This window comes from Lethenteron reissneri, chromosome 21 (genome assembly GCF_015708825.2).
Source record: "Lethenteron reissneri isolate LAM-NWPU_2019-01 chromosome 21, ASM1570882v1, whole genome shotgun sequence".
NCBI classification, from domain to species: Eukaryota; Metazoa; Chordata; class Hyperoartia; order Petromyzontiformes; family Petromyzontidae; genus Lethenteron; species Lethenteron reissneri.
In genome coordinates this window covers 5,647,772-5,664,712 of record NC_083799.1, presented here as the reverse complement: position 1 = coordinate 5,664,712, position 16,941 = coordinate 5,647,772, and the positions used below count along the sequence as shown (strand labels likewise).

General features: G+C 44.0%; 1 protein-coding gene across 2 annotated transcripts in view; it reads right to left on the bottom strand.

The window, feature by feature from the left end:
* Positions 1-849: 849 nt before the first annotated feature.
* LOC133345122 (1-phosphatidylinositol 4,5-bisphosphate phosphodiesterase delta-4-like) overlaps positions 850-16,941 on the bottom strand; it is a 30,978-nt gene continuing 14,886 nt past the window's right edge. For both annotated transcript variants that reach the window (XM_061555613.1, XM_061555612.1), the window contains exons 5-15: positions 14,368-14,608; positions 12,816-13,017; positions 11,809-11,953; positions 10,992-11,144; positions 8,046-8,186; positions 7,762-7,918; positions 6,142-6,258; positions 5,725-5,903; positions 5,122-5,257; positions 4,581-4,730; positions 850-3,448 (exon numbers count right to left, since the gene is read on the bottom strand). In XM_061555613.1, the coding sequence (XP_061411597.1) occupies positions 3,363-3,448; positions 4,581-4,730; positions 5,122-5,257; positions 5,725-5,903; positions 6,142-6,258; positions 7,762-7,918; positions 8,046-8,186; positions 10,992-11,144; positions 11,809-11,953; positions 12,816-13,017; positions 14,368-14,608 (1,707 nt within the window). In that variant the 3' untranslated portion in view covers positions 850-3,362. The remainder of the gene's footprint in view (positions 3,449-4,580; positions 4,731-5,121; positions 5,258-5,724; positions 5,904-6,141; positions 6,259-7,761; positions 7,919-8,045; positions 8,187-10,991; positions 11,145-11,808; positions 11,954-12,815; positions 13,018-14,367; positions 14,609-16,941) is intronic.

Below are 16,941 nucleotides of genomic sequence, written 5' to 3'. Positions count from 1 at the left end.
CAGCTTTTATTTTTTCTTAATGTTGTAATTACTGGCAAAACGTCATACTCGGAACGTAAATGTTGTGGCTTTGATCTCCAACACACCGGTGTGCTGTACTCCGTGTTGTGGAATAGTTGATGACGTCTTGTCACCCTGGGATATATAAGCTCGGACCGGTGACGTGAAGGGGGTCGTCGCAAAGGGCCAGGAACGGGAGAGAGTTAGGAAGTCGGGAGCCAGGGTAGGGTGGCTACTTCACCCGGCCAACCGAGTTGGATGACCCCTCGGTCGGTGCTGAGGGAAGAGCACGAATAGCCTGGGGGCAGCTAGGGACATCCCAGTATCCTTTCCCCTGGGGAGATATTAAGGTTGTCAACTGTTAGGCGTAAGCCTTGAATAAGTTACCGGCATTCGCCCTTAATAAACCTTGGCATCCGCCCTTACTCAAGAACTGTGTCAGCGTCGTCTGTTGCACCTCAGCACTAGTAACGAATTGGCATGTTCTATTTACGTGACAAACCGAATTGGCTGTCTCGGGTGATGGCGGGTTTAACGACACATTTATGCGATCTAACACAAAAAAACTGTATTATGAAGTCCCTGTAAAGGTCTCAGTTTTACCTTGAATAACCATATCATTAGCTCGAAGGAATCCACACTACCATAGACTACATGCAATGCCTCAACTTTCAGTGTCGTAAAACAGAAAAGTAGCTAAACATTTACAATTCTAAGCTTGTAAAAACCATTACAGTGTAATCTTGAATTAATGAATGCATCGTGCCGTTTGTAAGAATTCACCCGTTACAAACGGTATTCTCACAAACATGCAAAACCATATATTTAGTGCAAAAGGAACCGGCAAAATTGTATTTCTTGTATTCATACGTTGGAAAATTGTGATGACAACTTCCAAATTATCGCTCGTCTATATTCGAAAAGAAACATTGTTTGCACCAATCTATTGCTGTTGTAAAATGCACAATGAAGAGCAGGCAAAACTGCATAACCGTGAAGTCATTCGAGCGACCTCATAGGTAGGTGTGTAACAGTACAGGAGCTTTAAAAACAAACCAACATTGTCTACATGTGATCACACCAAGACCAACAGTCATTGAACCACGTTTTTAATTTGTATTCACTGTAACAAAGTAGCGGGAGAAGTGGTTTGTGTACTGCACTATGAACCTGGTGAGTGCTATCTCAGCCTTGTGCAGTGTGAAATATGGTCAACCAACCCCACGGCCAGACACGGGAAGCCATCACTCAGTTGCGTCTTTACAAAGGGCTGTAAAAATTACAAAGTAAAACATTGTTCGATGATATTGATCGATTATCACCTCAAACCAAACACAAAAAAAGGCGAACAGGGAATTAATTGTGCTCAGGAAGTGAAATTTCAGAAGAGCTCTATATTTTCCACATCAAAGTTGATCAGTTTTGTGATATTAAGGCAATGCATACTAACTAAAAAATATATATTTTAACTACATATTTATAGAAAACTACTCACTTTAGTTATTTTGTGGTTTTAAAATGCCACCAAACAGTATACAGTAGCTTACATTTTTATCATAAACACTTGTCACAAAATAACTTATCATTTTGAGCTCACAGCCACTTTGAACGTAACATCTGGAAGTATAATATTCAAAGGAAGCCTCCTTTTTCATAAGCCGAGTATGTAAACAATGGCAAGGCAGTCTCAGGTCTACTGCTACTTACATATAAACACAGTGCCAAGTCAGTGAAGACGCGTGCATATAATTTTAGACAGGTCGAACAAAAAATTACCTGTTCATTGGTTTATAAATCGACATTCAATGCTGATCAGTGATACCGATCCATCCCTGCAATATGGATTTGACTTTTTTGGCCATTCCCTATTATAACCACCACTCCCATCTGTCACAAAGGGTTTCCTGCTGCTCCATTACTCTGCCTAGCTTTGCCAGGCCCCATTCCTAAACAACTATAGTTTCGTTGACCTATTATTAATTTGAAAGTTAGCCTCATGTACACTAATAGTGGTCGTGGTAGTCGTATAATATATCTGAATGTTGCAGTGAAGTCCAAAAAAATAGATTTTCATCAACATGCAATGGAGGAAAAAGGGTCAAATGTCCACTCAACAAAGTACACAAATCAGGCGTGCACATTTAGACAACTCGGCAAGCAATTATATTACCAGCAAGGTTGCCCCCCTTATCTCATCCATGCGACATGTAACAAAACATATATACCCTAAAAAAAGTGTTTGTTTTACAATCCACACCGTCAGGCATAATGTATGGCTGTAGGGTTTTAAAACTTGCTTTTGCTCTACCTGATTTGTAGTTTTTTTGCATTTGTAACTTAGAAAAATTAACAATCTGCAATGACATGCATGTTTGGGTGAATTTGAATAACCTGGCACAGTTGTGTTCAAAAGTGTGTGCCTGTGAAATAAACCACACAATGCACTACTCCTGCAGAAGAATTTACTGGAGTTGCCAATTACATGCACTTTTGACAAATATTTGACAGGTTTGTGGAGAGACCCTGATATCTCAAAGGTGCAATGAAGTAATGTTAGCATTTTTCAAACTAAATTCAACAGCAACTCACAGAGTGCATTGACTCGCAGGAAAAAGTGACAAGTTCTTATGATAAATTGTTAAAGGGGAATGTAAAAAGTATTGCTCTTTAAAATTAAAGCATTTTTCTAAATGGCAAGTCATATAAATTATTTTCTTTTCCAACATTTCCTATACATTTCAAGAAATCTCATTCCAAAAGTTTCATATTTGCAAATTAATTCTGAAACCCCATAAATACTTGCATATTTAAAAGCAGCAGAATAATTAAGTCAGTGCGAGTATTTTTTTTTACAACATTAATGTTTGCCTGAGATCAAACTACTCACTGCGCTTCACAAGCAAGCTCAGTAGTGAACCCATTACCTCAAATATCCCTTGCACAGAGGTGTTTTAAAATTACTAAACGTTTATAACGATTGAACTCTAATTTTAAATAGTTGTATAACTATGGCTGGTAAAATATATATTTTAAAATATTCACTCATATAACCAACTAAAAACAAGGCATATTGCATATTTCTTTTAAAAAATTGCTTGCACAGAAGAGTTTGCAGCACGTGTGTGAATGCCTGTATAGGTGTCTACTTGAATGCTTGTTATATAAGTATGCAAATATAGTAATGATGACCCTCCTGAAAAAAAACAGCCTTGAGACTGTGCGAAGCTTTTGTGGGTAAACAAGAGTAAATTAAATAAAACAATAATGCTGGCATATCGACGCACGTGTGGTCACACGGATCACGGTTTACATCGACATCGTGTTGCTCTTGTATATGGCAGCGTCAACACCCCTGCAGTTGTTCAGTTGGTCGTGTCTACGTGGACGAAGAGAGAGGATGGAGCCAGGCTGGTGCCGTCGTGAGATAGCAGAGGGACTTGCCTGTAGCCTGCAACAACACGAGATGATAAACAGCAACACAGAACTAATTGACCGGTCCATATCACTGCACAGAGAATCAGGCAATTGGCTATCTTCAGCAGGGCGGGGTGGCTTCACGTCAAGCGTGACAGCACAGATGTCGGCAATGCTGGAAATGTTTTTGAACCTCGTTTGCAAACACCAGAAGGTTATTCCTGTTCTTCCTCTTTGCTTGAGATAATGAAGCAAGAAACAATGCAGAGCAGATACAATTCAAGGGCTTGTCAAAACGGACCAGGTTGTGCAAATTCCGGGTTTGCATCACTCACGAGATGTTTAGCCATCCCTGTGAGCCTGTTATGCTCACTATAAAACGAGCGATGTCTGCCAAATTACAAAAATATTTTAAATACTGAACCAAATAATATAATTACTGTCAGTAAGGAAAAACAACTTTATAAAATATATAACACAAATCCACAATACCATCGATAATAATCAAGGCCAAACCATATGTAAGGACAACACCCAGACACCAATTTTTTTTTTACAACATGCAAATGTGTCTCGACAGCTCCACCAAACACACGTTCACTATGTTAGACCTTGGGTGTTATCCACGTATTCACCAATGTTAATTTTCATACAGCTTGCAGGAAAAACACCACAATGTCTCCATTACCAACAAAGGAGAAATTTGCCAAGACAATGTACTTTGCCCAAGATGTGAATCTGACCCTCTGTTTTAACGTTCCACGCGAGGTAGAAGATTCATTCACTATTTTACTTATTATGCTTGTTTACCCGGCAAAGCCTCACGACTCTTTTTCAGGAGGATCCTGCTATTTTTTTTACAACAGGGGGCGACGATTGCTATGCATTTCCCAATTAAGTAACTTAATTTGAATGATGACGCTGGCACAGAGTGGTCCAATTTTGTTGAAATGACATCAGGGATCTTTAACATCCAATGTGGAGCAGACATGCACGTTTCATGGTTAATACACCCGTAAAATTAACCAGGGCAACCTGTCTAATTTCAACCGCGCAACCTCTGAAACGAGCGGCGAACAGGTTACCGCTGATCCACATCACCCCACCCCAAGATGTGGCATTTCCCCCCCTCCTGGTCCAACCCACCCACACCCTCCGAGGCACACCTGTTTTCATGCTACTCATGGGCAGCGTGTACTGGCCCAAAAAGTCATTGCGTGACGCCTTGTCGTAGTCCTCCACAACGAAGCGCACGAGGGCCAGCTCAGGCACTGTCACGCGGAACGTGAGCGTTTTGTCCCAGCGCGGGTTAAACCCTGAATGGAGAAACAGAGAGTGGCGATGACTTTTCCGTTTAAACCAGCAAATGAAGAAGTCCTCTGGGGTGGCGCTGTAAGAAAAGGGATGTAGAAAAGTCATGAAGAACTTTTTATGTTTTCCACCTCGTCATGGCTCTGATTACTATGCAGTCAGCAAATCTTAGATGGTTAATATTCTCTCCATTGATATTCATGCCTTTGATTCTACAATTAAGTTTTCACAAAACATGACGGTCAATGTGGGGAAACCGTCATCCAGCAGTAGGTAGATAATGACTCACTCAGTTCCATTAAACACACTCCCATTACATCCGCTTTATTAGAACTACAACTCCCAGAGATATATATCTCGATGAAGCACAGTATTCCATCATTCACACACACGAACCGTTGTTGTCGATGTGGTAGGTTTGCTGGTGGTTGTTGTCCTGTGGAACGCCATAAACCTCCACCCTCACCAGTGGATCCATAATCGAGCCCTTATTGCTGGCCTCCAATTTAGGCAGCTGCTGCCCACTGATGACCTTGAAGCGGGAATTAAATGAGCAGAGTTACATTGCATTGTTGTTCACTGTGATAACTTCACTCGTGGTTGTATTTGATGTATACCCCTGTCTGTGTACATATGAGTGCAATAATCAACAGAAATACATTTTATGTTCAGCAACTTAATTTTACCAAGAGCTGTATTTTAAAACTTTTCTTACAGGAAATGTATAACATTTAATGTTCATTTATATTTGTGCAGTTTTCGATTTCTTCTGCAATGTGGTTGAATTGTCTTGAGCTGTTTTTGCTCAAATTTCTGTTTCCTTCATTGTTGTACTTTGTGTTTACTTCTATTGATTTTGTTATTTGGTTAAACAGGTCACACTTGCAACTGAGACCCATCTTTGTCTCTTGAGTTCTCACCTTGTTAAGCAAATTCATCTTCAACCTTGAAACACCCTGTAACTACAGAGAACACGTGTTCCGTGACTGGTGCCCCCACCTTGATGGAGAGGTTTATGGGGTTGAGGCCGGCTCCAAGCTCTGGGTGCTCCGGGTCAAAGAGAGACTCGCGGTTGCGTGTGAAGCTTGGCTTCAAAATGTAGCCACATCCACCGTTCTGCCGGAACTTCCCATCGTTAAGGTCCATCTCCCGGCCTGCTGTCTGAAAATTCAGTGCCACTGGGGTTTGGGGGGTGTGGGAGGGGGGCAGGGTGGAGAGGGCAACACCAAAATAAAATTAGCCTTCACGTACATTTCCACCAACTTGGGCCAGTTGACATTCACTCTAAAACCACAATCTAACCCCTGGGGGTGGCAATATGGTGGTTTTGCAATACCATGGAACAACACTGGCTGGTTGAGCGATTGGGTTAAAGCGATGGGCAATCCTGTAGAACTGCAGTGGGAAGCTGTGTACCAATCTGGCAGCCGGTGTTCCATGCCTCCTGGGGGTTGTAGTTGGAGGAGTCGGTTCGCCGGCCGCCCGGGTAGACGCGGCTCAGCTGGAAGGAGTTGTAACGCACAAACTCGTTACCTGCACGCACACACCGTCCGCATTCCCCACAGCACACAACAGAGACGCGCTCGCCCCCCAGCCACGTGTGCACCACAGTGTTCTCACTTACGAACACGTGAAGCACTAATTAACAAGGCTCTCACGTGAAGCACTAATGAACAAGGCTCTCACGTAAAGCACTAATAAACAAGGCTCTCACGTAAAGCACTAATGAACAAGGCTCTCACGTAAAGCACTAATGAACAAGGCTCTCACGTAAAGCACTAATGAACAAGGCTCTCACGTAAAGCACTAATGAACAAGGCTATCACGTGAAGCACTAATGAACAAGGCTCTCACGTAAAGCACTAATGAACAAGGCTCTCACCTACGAACACGTGAAGCACTAATGAACAAGGCTCTCACGTAAAGCACTAATGAACAAGGCTCTCACCTACGAACACGTGAAGCACTAATGAACAAGGCTCTCACGTAAAGCACTAATGAACAAGGCTCTCACCTACGAACACGTGAAGCACTAATGAACAAGGCTTTCACGTAAAGCACTAATGAACAAGGCTCTCACGTAAAGCACTAATGAACAAGGCTCTCACGTAAAGCACTAATGAACAAGGCTCTCACGTAAAGCACTAATGAACAAGGCTCTCACGTAAAGCACTAATGAACAATGCTCTCACGTAAAGCACTAATGAACAAGGCTCTCACGTAAAGCACTAATGAACAAGGCTCACACCTACGAACACGTGAAGCACTAATGAACAAGCCTCTCACGTAAAGCACTAATTAACAAGGCTCTCACGTGAAGCACTAATGAACAAGGCTCTCACGTAAAGCACTAATGAACAAGGCTCTCACGTAAAGCACTAATGAACAAGGCTCTCACGTGAAGCACTAATGAACAAGGCTCTCACGTAAAGCACTAATGAACAAGGCTCTCACGTAAAGCACTAATGAACAAGGCTCTCACCTACGAACACGTGAAGCACTAATGAACAAGGCTCTCACGTAAAGCACTAATGAACAAGGCTCTCACCTACGAACACGTGAAGCACTAATGAACAAGGCTCTCACGTAAAGCACTAATGAACAAGGCTCTCACGTAAAGCACTAATGAACAAGGCTCACACCTACGAACACGTGAAGCACTAATGAACAAGGCTCTCACGTAAAGCACTAATTAACAAGGCTCTCACGTAAAGCACTAATGAACAAGGCTCTCACGTAAAGCACTAATGAACAAGGCTCTCACATAAAGCACTAATGAACAAGGCTCTCACGTGAAGCACTAATGAACAAGGCTCTCACCTACGAACACGTGAAGCACTAATGAACAAGGCTCTCACGTAAAGCACTAATGAACAAGGCTCTCACGTAAAGCACTAATGAACAAGGCTCTCACCTACGAACACGTGAAGCACTAATTAACAAGGCTCTCCACTAAAGCACTAACGAACAATATTCTCGCGTAAAGCACTAATGAACAAGGCTCTCACGTAAAGCACTAACGAACAAGGCTCTCACTATTCTCGGTGGACAATTTGCGAGCCTTGGCCTCTCCGAAGGATGATATGTCGTAGCAGCAGCCCTTCTCGCGCGAAATCTCGAAGCCGCGGAAGTGCACGCTTTTGCAGTAGACGACGCAGTCTGACAGATCCTTCGACAGGGTCAGCTTCCCTTTCTGAAATGCAGCAGGGTCGAGACGCGCCGTTAATGGAAAGCATAATAAGCCACCGAGCAAAAAACGTTATTATTAAAATTGGTCATTTGTGCCGTGCGGGATTCTTGGTGCAGTGTGGGGTCCTTGCCACAGGCATGTTCTTCTTGACCGCCTCATCCTCTATCTCAGCAGCCTCATCTTCATCTGAAACCTCTCCCTGATTGGCATGAACACTCTCCTCCAGCTGGCCGAGCTTTTTACCCTTCACCAAAATCCGGCATTTTAGTTCCTGCGTGCACGCACACATGCACACGCATCGCACAAGTGTCGCACACACGCCATGCACACGCACCATACATTGCAAAAACACCAAATAAACTCCTTCATCGTCCCTCGGTGGTTTGTATTTATAAGGAGCTTGCGCCCTGAATGAAGATGCACATCTTCTGATAACCCCATTCACAAGTATAAAAGTGAATGCAAATCATCTTAATTATAAACACAAATAACAAACACATATTTTTCGATTTAAAGCTTTCGTGACTGCAGGGATTCATCTTCTTGGTTCTTTCGGTAAAGTCACGTAGAAGGGAAGTAATAAAATAATAAAAATAAAAGATAATAAAACAATTCTCACGACGTTTCGGCCACAACGCAAGCAGCCGTCCTCAGGTGAAAACCAGGTCCGTCGAGGCGACAGAGTCTGAATGAAACAGCACACGAGCTTGGAGCATATATATATAAGCTGGGCGCATTGACAAAGGAATTTGCATATCAAAAGGAATTTAGCATATTTATGGGAAATGCAGGAATGTGATTAGTACTGCATATGCATGTGCATTATGCAGGATTAACAGCATCAAAGGGAGCTGCAGTTACTGCTGCTGCTGCAGTTGCTGCTGCTGCTGCAGTTTCTGCTGCTGCTGCAGTTGCTGCTGCTGCTGCAGTTGCTGCTGCTGCTGCTGTTGCTGCTGCTGCTGCACTTGCTGCTGCTGCTGCAGTTGCTGCCTTATCCATTTTAATATAACACTATGTATTATTCTACCCACCCTAATGTGTATCACACTGCTATATGTTTACTATACAATTACGACACCATACATTACTCTGCACACTGCACCATGCCAGTGAGTGGAACGCGGTCTGAAAGTCACCGTAAACGTGAACACAATCAGTTAAGATCCGAAATGGTTTATTACGTCCTTCCAATGATTGCTAAGCCAGAATCCATCTTCTCGGTTGAAATTGTCTCTGTGTTTGTATATGTGGATCGCCTCATGAACGAATCTCTCATGATAGCCAGATGGCTTACAGAGAACCTCTGTCTTGGAGAAGTCAATGTCATGTGAGCCCACTGAATTGTAACAGTGATCTGCCACGGCTGAGGTGTTTGTCCTACCGTGTTTCAGGTCTGCCTTATGTTCACGGATGCGGTCCGAGACATGTCGTTTGGTTTCTCCAATGTAACTGCTACCACAGAGGCAACTTAGTTTCTACAAACTTATGTTCACGGATGCTAAGTTGCCTCTGTGGTAGCAGTTACATTGGAGAAACCAAACGACATGTCTCGGACCGCATCCGTGAACATAAGGCAGACCTGAAACACGGTAGGACAAACACCTCAGCCGTGGCAGATCACTGTTACAATTCAGTGGGCTCACATGACATTGACTTCTCCAAGACAGAGGTTCTCTGTAAGCCATCTGGCTATCATGAGAGATTCGTTCATGAGGCGATCCACATATACAAACACAGAGACAATTTCAACCGAGAAGATGGATTCTGGCTTAGCAATCATTGGAAGGACGTAATAAACCATGTCGGATCTTAACTGATTGTGTTCACGTTTACGGTGACTTTCAGACCGCGTTCCACTCACTGGCATGGTGCAGTGTGCAGAGTAATGTATGGTGTCGTAATTGTATAGTAAACATATAGCAGTGTGATACACATTAGGGTGGGTAGAATAATACATAGTGTTATATTAAAATGGATAAGGCAGCAACTGCAGCAGCAGCAGCAAGTGCAGCAGCAGCAGCAACAGCAGCAGCAGCAGCAGCAACTGCAGAAGCAGCAGCAACTGCAGCAGCAGCAGAAACTGCAGCAGCAGCAACTGCAGCAGCAGCAGTAACTGCAGCTCCCTTTGATGCTGTTAATCCTGCATAATGCACATGCATATGCAGTACTAATCACATTCCTGCATTTCCCATAAATATGCTAAATTCCTTTTGATATGCAAATTCCTTTGTCAATGCGCCCAGCTTATATATATGCTCCAAGCTCGTGTGCTGTTTCATTCAGACTCTGTCGCCTCGACGGACCTGGTTTTCACCTGAGGACGGCTGCTTGCGTTGTGGCCGAAACGTCGTGAGAATTGTTTTATTATCTTTTATTTTTATTATTTTATTACTTCCCTTCTACGTGACTTTACCGAAAGAACCAAGAAGAACAAACACATAGTGTTTGCCATCAAAAATGCATACAGTCTGGCATAACACTGGGCAATTCGCGACAGATAAGGCTGACAGAATGTGTACAAGTTTATCTGTACACCTTTTCCTCATGTAACATGGTTGTTTTTGCTCCGATTTATATTGTCTTCATTGCTGTACTTTTAATTGTTTTGCTTTGGAATGTTGGTGATCCAGGTCGCCCTTGCAAATGGTTACCATCCTTCGTATGGCCTATGAAGAGCAACTATTAGAGATGCAGTTGCAGGTGATTCACCTATTCAATTGCTTTGTCAAAAAGTTGTTGAATTTCACATACGTCCACCACATTCTCAATTATATTCTGAGTTTGGGAAACGGCTGAGCTGCTGGCACCAACTGAAGCACCTCCGATTAGCACGGTTGGCTCCGTACGATGCGAAAGAAGTTCAACATACATACAATAGGACAGAAATGGGGCAATCGGGTCAGCATTGGCTGCTTTTGTCTCTGGACCTTGCATCGTGGCGCCAGGACCTTGGGGCCAGGATCATGTATCGTGGTCAAGATTGGAAACTGGGCTGCAAGATCACATTACAGTACACCATCCTGTTGAGACACAGCGAAATGTCGTGGTGGCAGTGGCCACATGCGGGGAGTCTCACCTCGGGGGACGGCAGCACCGTGGGTACCTTTCCTCCAAGTGGCACCGTCAACAACTTGTTGCCAAAGATATTGCGCATGTATTGAGCCATCACCGTCTGCTGTGGAATGGTGCAGTGGTTCTCGATCGACAGAATTAACGGAAACTCCGATGTCTGCCAACACAAATGCAAACACAGCAACGTTTCGCTAGTTTCAGTGGCATCGCATGCCAAGGCACAGGACATTATATCTAGAGGCACCGTAGAGGCCCTACCAGACTGACATCTTGGTCTCAGCCGTACTGTGTTCAAACCACCATGCTGCAGGTCAAAAAACATTTCTCTTTCTGCTTCTTGCCTAACACTGCTAGGCTGTGGCATTCCCTCCCAGCGTCTCTTTATCCCCGACGTTTCAAAGCCTTGCTCAATTCAAGAAGCGTCTTCACTCTTTTCAATTACATCTCTTTGATGGTGCTGTTTGTTGCTGGTCACTTGCTGCTTTGGGCATTTGGGCCCTGTGCTCAGCAACTGTGTTTAAAAAAATATACAGGTGTATCATTTTTTTTTTATATATAACTTATTTGTGACTGATGTATAGACAGTTGACTGATACATTTAACATAACGATGAGCACCTTCAATTAGCAGGTTGGCTATGTACGGTGCAAAATAAGTTAAACATCCATGCATAAAGAGACAAGGTCTTACAAAGATACTCTGACGGAGGAGTCAAACCTTCTGCAGCTCTGCTTTACAGGAACTGAAGCTGCTATGTTTAAGAGCTTTGAGCTGCATACGATATTGGTGACAGCTGCAAGCATGAGGAGAGGCGGCAGTACCTGGAATGCGTACTGATTGATGACCTCGATGACATCACGAAAGAGGATTTTGGAAGTGAAGGTGTAGCCGTGGTAGACAATGGGTTCCCCATTTGGGCCGTCCCAACAATCGAGCTCCACGCAGCGGCACCCGCGCTTCAGAGCCCTGAGCACGGGGAGGGACCGACCGCTCAGCAATGAGTTGACACCTCCCTAGACAACGGGACTTAAAGGGATCAAACTCTTTTAGACATCATCATAGTCCCCTCCCCACTTCTCCTCCTATCCACCTGCCCCCCTTTTCTCATGTTAGTTATATTTGCCTCAAACTTTTTCCCCTCTCCATGTAAACTTTCATGCCCTCGCTAGTGGTCCCCACGTGGATGGGGCAGTGAGCCCAATTATCCCCCTGTACTATGCCCCGCCACGCCGAACTCGGGCTGTTGTTCGCAGAATTTTTGTTCCCCCCTCCGTTCTGTGATCGGCGCTTTGTACTGGGCTTGCATTGAGTCACAATAAAATACAAAAAAATACAAAGAAGTCATCATAGTCCCATGGTACTGATTGTAATTGCATAATATACATTTCATTATAATAATACATATATACATGTAACAACAACAGTCGCCAAACACCAAGACGGATCATAGGCAGGCCAGCCTGATTATTTCCAGCTGGCAGAGGTGTTTCTGTGAAGAAGTCCACGTTTTACAAATATATATACACACACATACAAAAAAATACAAACACAAAGATCCTCCAAGTAGCCTGACAGACTGTTGGGTGGCCAGTGCCATGCCTCGACCGCCTTTGGTCTCCTTAGTGGTGATGTTTACACATTGCACCAGGTACTAATTTGAGGCTGAGTCGACCTAGGGAAGGCCCAGGACTGGTTAAGATAATCGTCACTGGTGTTGGCCATGAGCAGGAATCGAACTCGGGCTACCGGGTGCAAAGTGCAGGGCGCTAACCATTGCACCACAAACACACACACACCAACACTCACACACTGATGCATACTTGAGCACCTGGCATAGGCCTCAGTGCTGCTGGGTCCACGGAGCTGGTCTTCCATCAGGTAGGTGTTGTGCGAGGATGAGATGAAGTAGTGGCTGAGTGGGTGGGTCATGTCCTGGAATACGTGTCCGTGGCTTGGGTTGAAAATGCTGCCGTCCGCGGACATGAGGTACATGGTGAAGCCATCCAGAGTCATGCTCTGCTGCTTTTTAGCTGCGCGCCCAGAGGACAACGCATCGTCTATCAGTGTTATTCATAACAACAAAAACAACAACTTACATCTATAATTCACCCACAGCGTAATAAACGCCTCGGAGCAGAAACACAAAGAAGGAAAACTTGAGGGACCGAGTGAGGGAAGCAGAGAAAACAGGCGATTAAGGGGATCCAAACACATGGACAGGGATTGACGAGAAAGATTTAGAGCAGAGACCTGATAGCAGAGAAAGAGGAGGGGACCAGGCCTCGTTGTTTGAAGAGGAAGTTCCAGAGGGCGGGTGGCATTGTGGATAAATGAACAGCCACAAATGGTGGAGTAGCAGACCTTGGGAGTAAGGAGGCACCCAGAGTCCGTAGAGTTGAGGGAGACGGCTGGGATGTAGACATGCTGCACCCATGGTGGGCGAGTGGACTACCATGATTTCAACAAGCACTGCTTGATCTGCTGATGTCCATCATTATAAAATCTTTTTGTCCAGGACAACCTCAATGTATCTGAGCATATTCTTTGGGATTCTGCTTTGGAAGTGTCCATACAATATTTGATGACCAAGTGAGAGAACCTCATTGCTGATAAGAACGTTTCAGAGATGAGAGAAATTTCCTCCAAATATCTATAGAAAATATTGAAACAATCCACCACTATTAAACATGATAATCACGAATAAGTGTATTTATTGTGAGGTACAGTGCACCTCAACAATTGCAATTATCCACATACTCTATGGAATGCACGTGCTTTCCTATCATCCATGTGCTACGCTCTTCCTATTAACCAAGCCATAATGTAGATAAGAGAAGGTGACCCGGGAAAGTCAGCACGTGTTATTAACTGTGCTTATCTGCAGTGGGGAATACCCGTGCAGAACTCCCAGGGCTCAGAATACGTCATCAACAATGTCTTATGCGTTGTTGTTGTTGGGGACGTTTCCCACTTGTCAGTCTTGTGGCGATGATGATGATGATAGTGGTCATGCGTTTGGTGGTCATTATTTTTGAGAGTTTTGATTATTTATCCAAAAATCTCAACTAGTCTCAAGAGGGTCCTGCCAGGCTCTTCAAAGTAGGGGGCAATGTTGCTACTACAGTATGTGTAATCACAATTATGTAAATTGCAGGTATTTTTTTCAGAACTGGGATGGGGTTTTTTTTTGCTATGAGAGACAATCAGAGAACCCTGTGCAAACCCCATCCAGAGCAGGGGGAGAACATACCAAATCCATGCAGAAAGGTGCCCGAGCTAGGAATCGAATCCAGGTGCTTCTTGATGTGAGGCAAAAGTGTTACCCACTGCGCCACCCTGCCACCCATAATGCCATAATCACCTACTGGGCGGACACCTACCCATGGCCGAGGGCTCGTACATGTCCAGAATCGCAGCTGCATGGCCCTCGCTTGCTCCGGCCTCCATGTCCTCGTGCTGCTGCTCCGATAGGAAGCGGCGGAAAAGCTCCAGGCTCAGGAGGTTTTCACCCGACGTCAGCTGCGAGAAGAGTGAGGTCACCTCCTCCCGGCGTGTCAGCTGCTTGTAGAGCTCCACAAACTCATCTTCCTCCAGCACACCAGACTTAGACGTGTCGCAGTGCTGTGGGAAATGCAGGCGATAATGACAAACACTCACAAATCTTGCGGTGGTGGTGGTGGTGATATCGCCTAGCAGTAGCACATTCGCTGATTATTGCAGAGGTTCACAATTCGAATTCAGCGGTCACCATAAGCATCATTACTCCGGGTGTAATAACTGTAATAAAAATGTGCCATCTCCTTCACAGTGAATGTTAAAGATCCCCTGGTAGGCCATTGTGTGCTGGCGTTAGGGTCCACATTTTCCATTTTTGATGCTTATCCAAAAGTTACTCAACTGAGATTACACACGCCAGGATTGTTACATCACAAGACTGTGAGAGATGTGATAGCTTTGCGTGGTATTCATCTACCAGTGGTTAGATCATGGCTGACGATTAATAGTCTTAATTATCAGTTGGACATCAAAACATTACCATTAATAACTGGAGTCATAATAACACATTTCCATAAGTGTGGACCTATATGCGGCATAACAGGCTGGATTGGATTAAAGTCATCAATGATTGCTTTGAATATTAAATATTAAATGTGCAAAATAAACACAGCTCACTGTATTGGAAGTGAGTACTCATCACATTGTACTTAAGCCAAACAAATCAAAATCATGCTGCTACTGCTACACAGACGAGCAGGTCGACATTGGTTACCAAGGCCTACCTGCCCTGCTCGCTATTTGGTGATGCTGCATTGGCAGTGGTGCACAAGCCACAATAAAAACAATGTTAACAATCACACTGTGTGTGGCCTTCAAAGAAAAACAAATTTGCGACGAAATAATGTATTTTGGGCAATGGCCTTTCAGAGCACATACAATGATTTATGTGTGTGCTTTATGAGGAAGGACCATTGCCTCAAACGTTGCCCATTATATTTATTTATTTAAATACCAATGTTAATGATGAATGTGTTGAGTTGTTTCACTACTAGCTGCTCTAGAGCAGCGTTAACCGCGAACACCATCACTACCGCTACCACCACAACACCATCACCACCACTACCACCACACCATCATCAACTACCACTACAACCACAACACCATCACTACCACAACCACAATACCATCACTACCAATATCTAGACACCATCACTACCACCGTTACGACCACCACCAACACCGTCACTACCACTGCCATGCCTACTATCATCATCACTATCAACACCAACTCCATCAATACCACTACAACACCATCACTACCACCAATTTAATATTTCACAGAATTTAAATATATCCAGGTTATGTTTTACTTCAGCTATTATCCTTCGCGTTTTCATAAATCTCCCCACGAAGATGCGTCGTGGACATCCTGTCGTTTGGTTTGGCCATCTGCATCGAAATAAATCCTGTTAAGACAGTCGTTTCCTTCTCCCCGCTCTATCCCGTCAGCTTGTGCCACCGGACAGAGTTCCCGAACACCGTCTTGCAGAAGGAAAGAGGAAAATAATGTTTGGCGAGATTCTGTGCCAATCAGGGCAGGGCTTGGCTATTGTTGAACGCATCTATGCTGTGCTGTTACTCTTGACAACTATCGGAGAATAATAACATTCTCGACATCGAGTCAGCCTCCGAGGCCTATAACACAACCCTGAAAACGATTGTGGAGAACCCAATCTACAGGCCCTTTAAAATAAATATACACGTATGTACGCACAAATGTAAAGCTCAGTAGCTATGATTCAAAATGCTCCTCGTTGCTTCGGCAAGGTCGTGCGGTGACTTGTCTGAGAAAACTGCACGCGTTTTTCACCCCCTGAGGGTATGTCAATGAGAGGCAACGCCCTGCGCCTCCGCCACAGTCAACATCGTTCAACGCTTCAGTAAATCTAACACCACAATGGACAACTAACACAGCTTCAACCTGTGTACAAATGCTTAGAGGTACAGTGCCACTGAGTGTATGATGGATGTATATATGGATGAATACACGAGGTGGTACATAATTTAGAGTTACTGCAGTACAGGGACACATTCCATCACCATCATCAATCAGTCATGATCAATCCACTGCTGTATGAAGGCCTGCTCAAGCCGTTGTCATCTGTCCTGTGATGTAATGTTCCACCTAGCACCCTACACACAACCCTATTTCATCACTCAGTCAGTCAACCAAATTGCAGATAACGTGATTAATTTACGAACATGCGGAGTGTGGTCTATGCACAAACAGCACTCACTCCGTTAAGCCACCTCCACGAATTACATTGGAAACAAAACATTCCCCTCTCTCGGTAAAGTCATGTAGAAGGGAAATAATAAAATAATATTAATATAAAACAATAAAAATTCTCACGACGTTTTGACTGCAACACAAGCAATCATCAGGTGGATTTCAC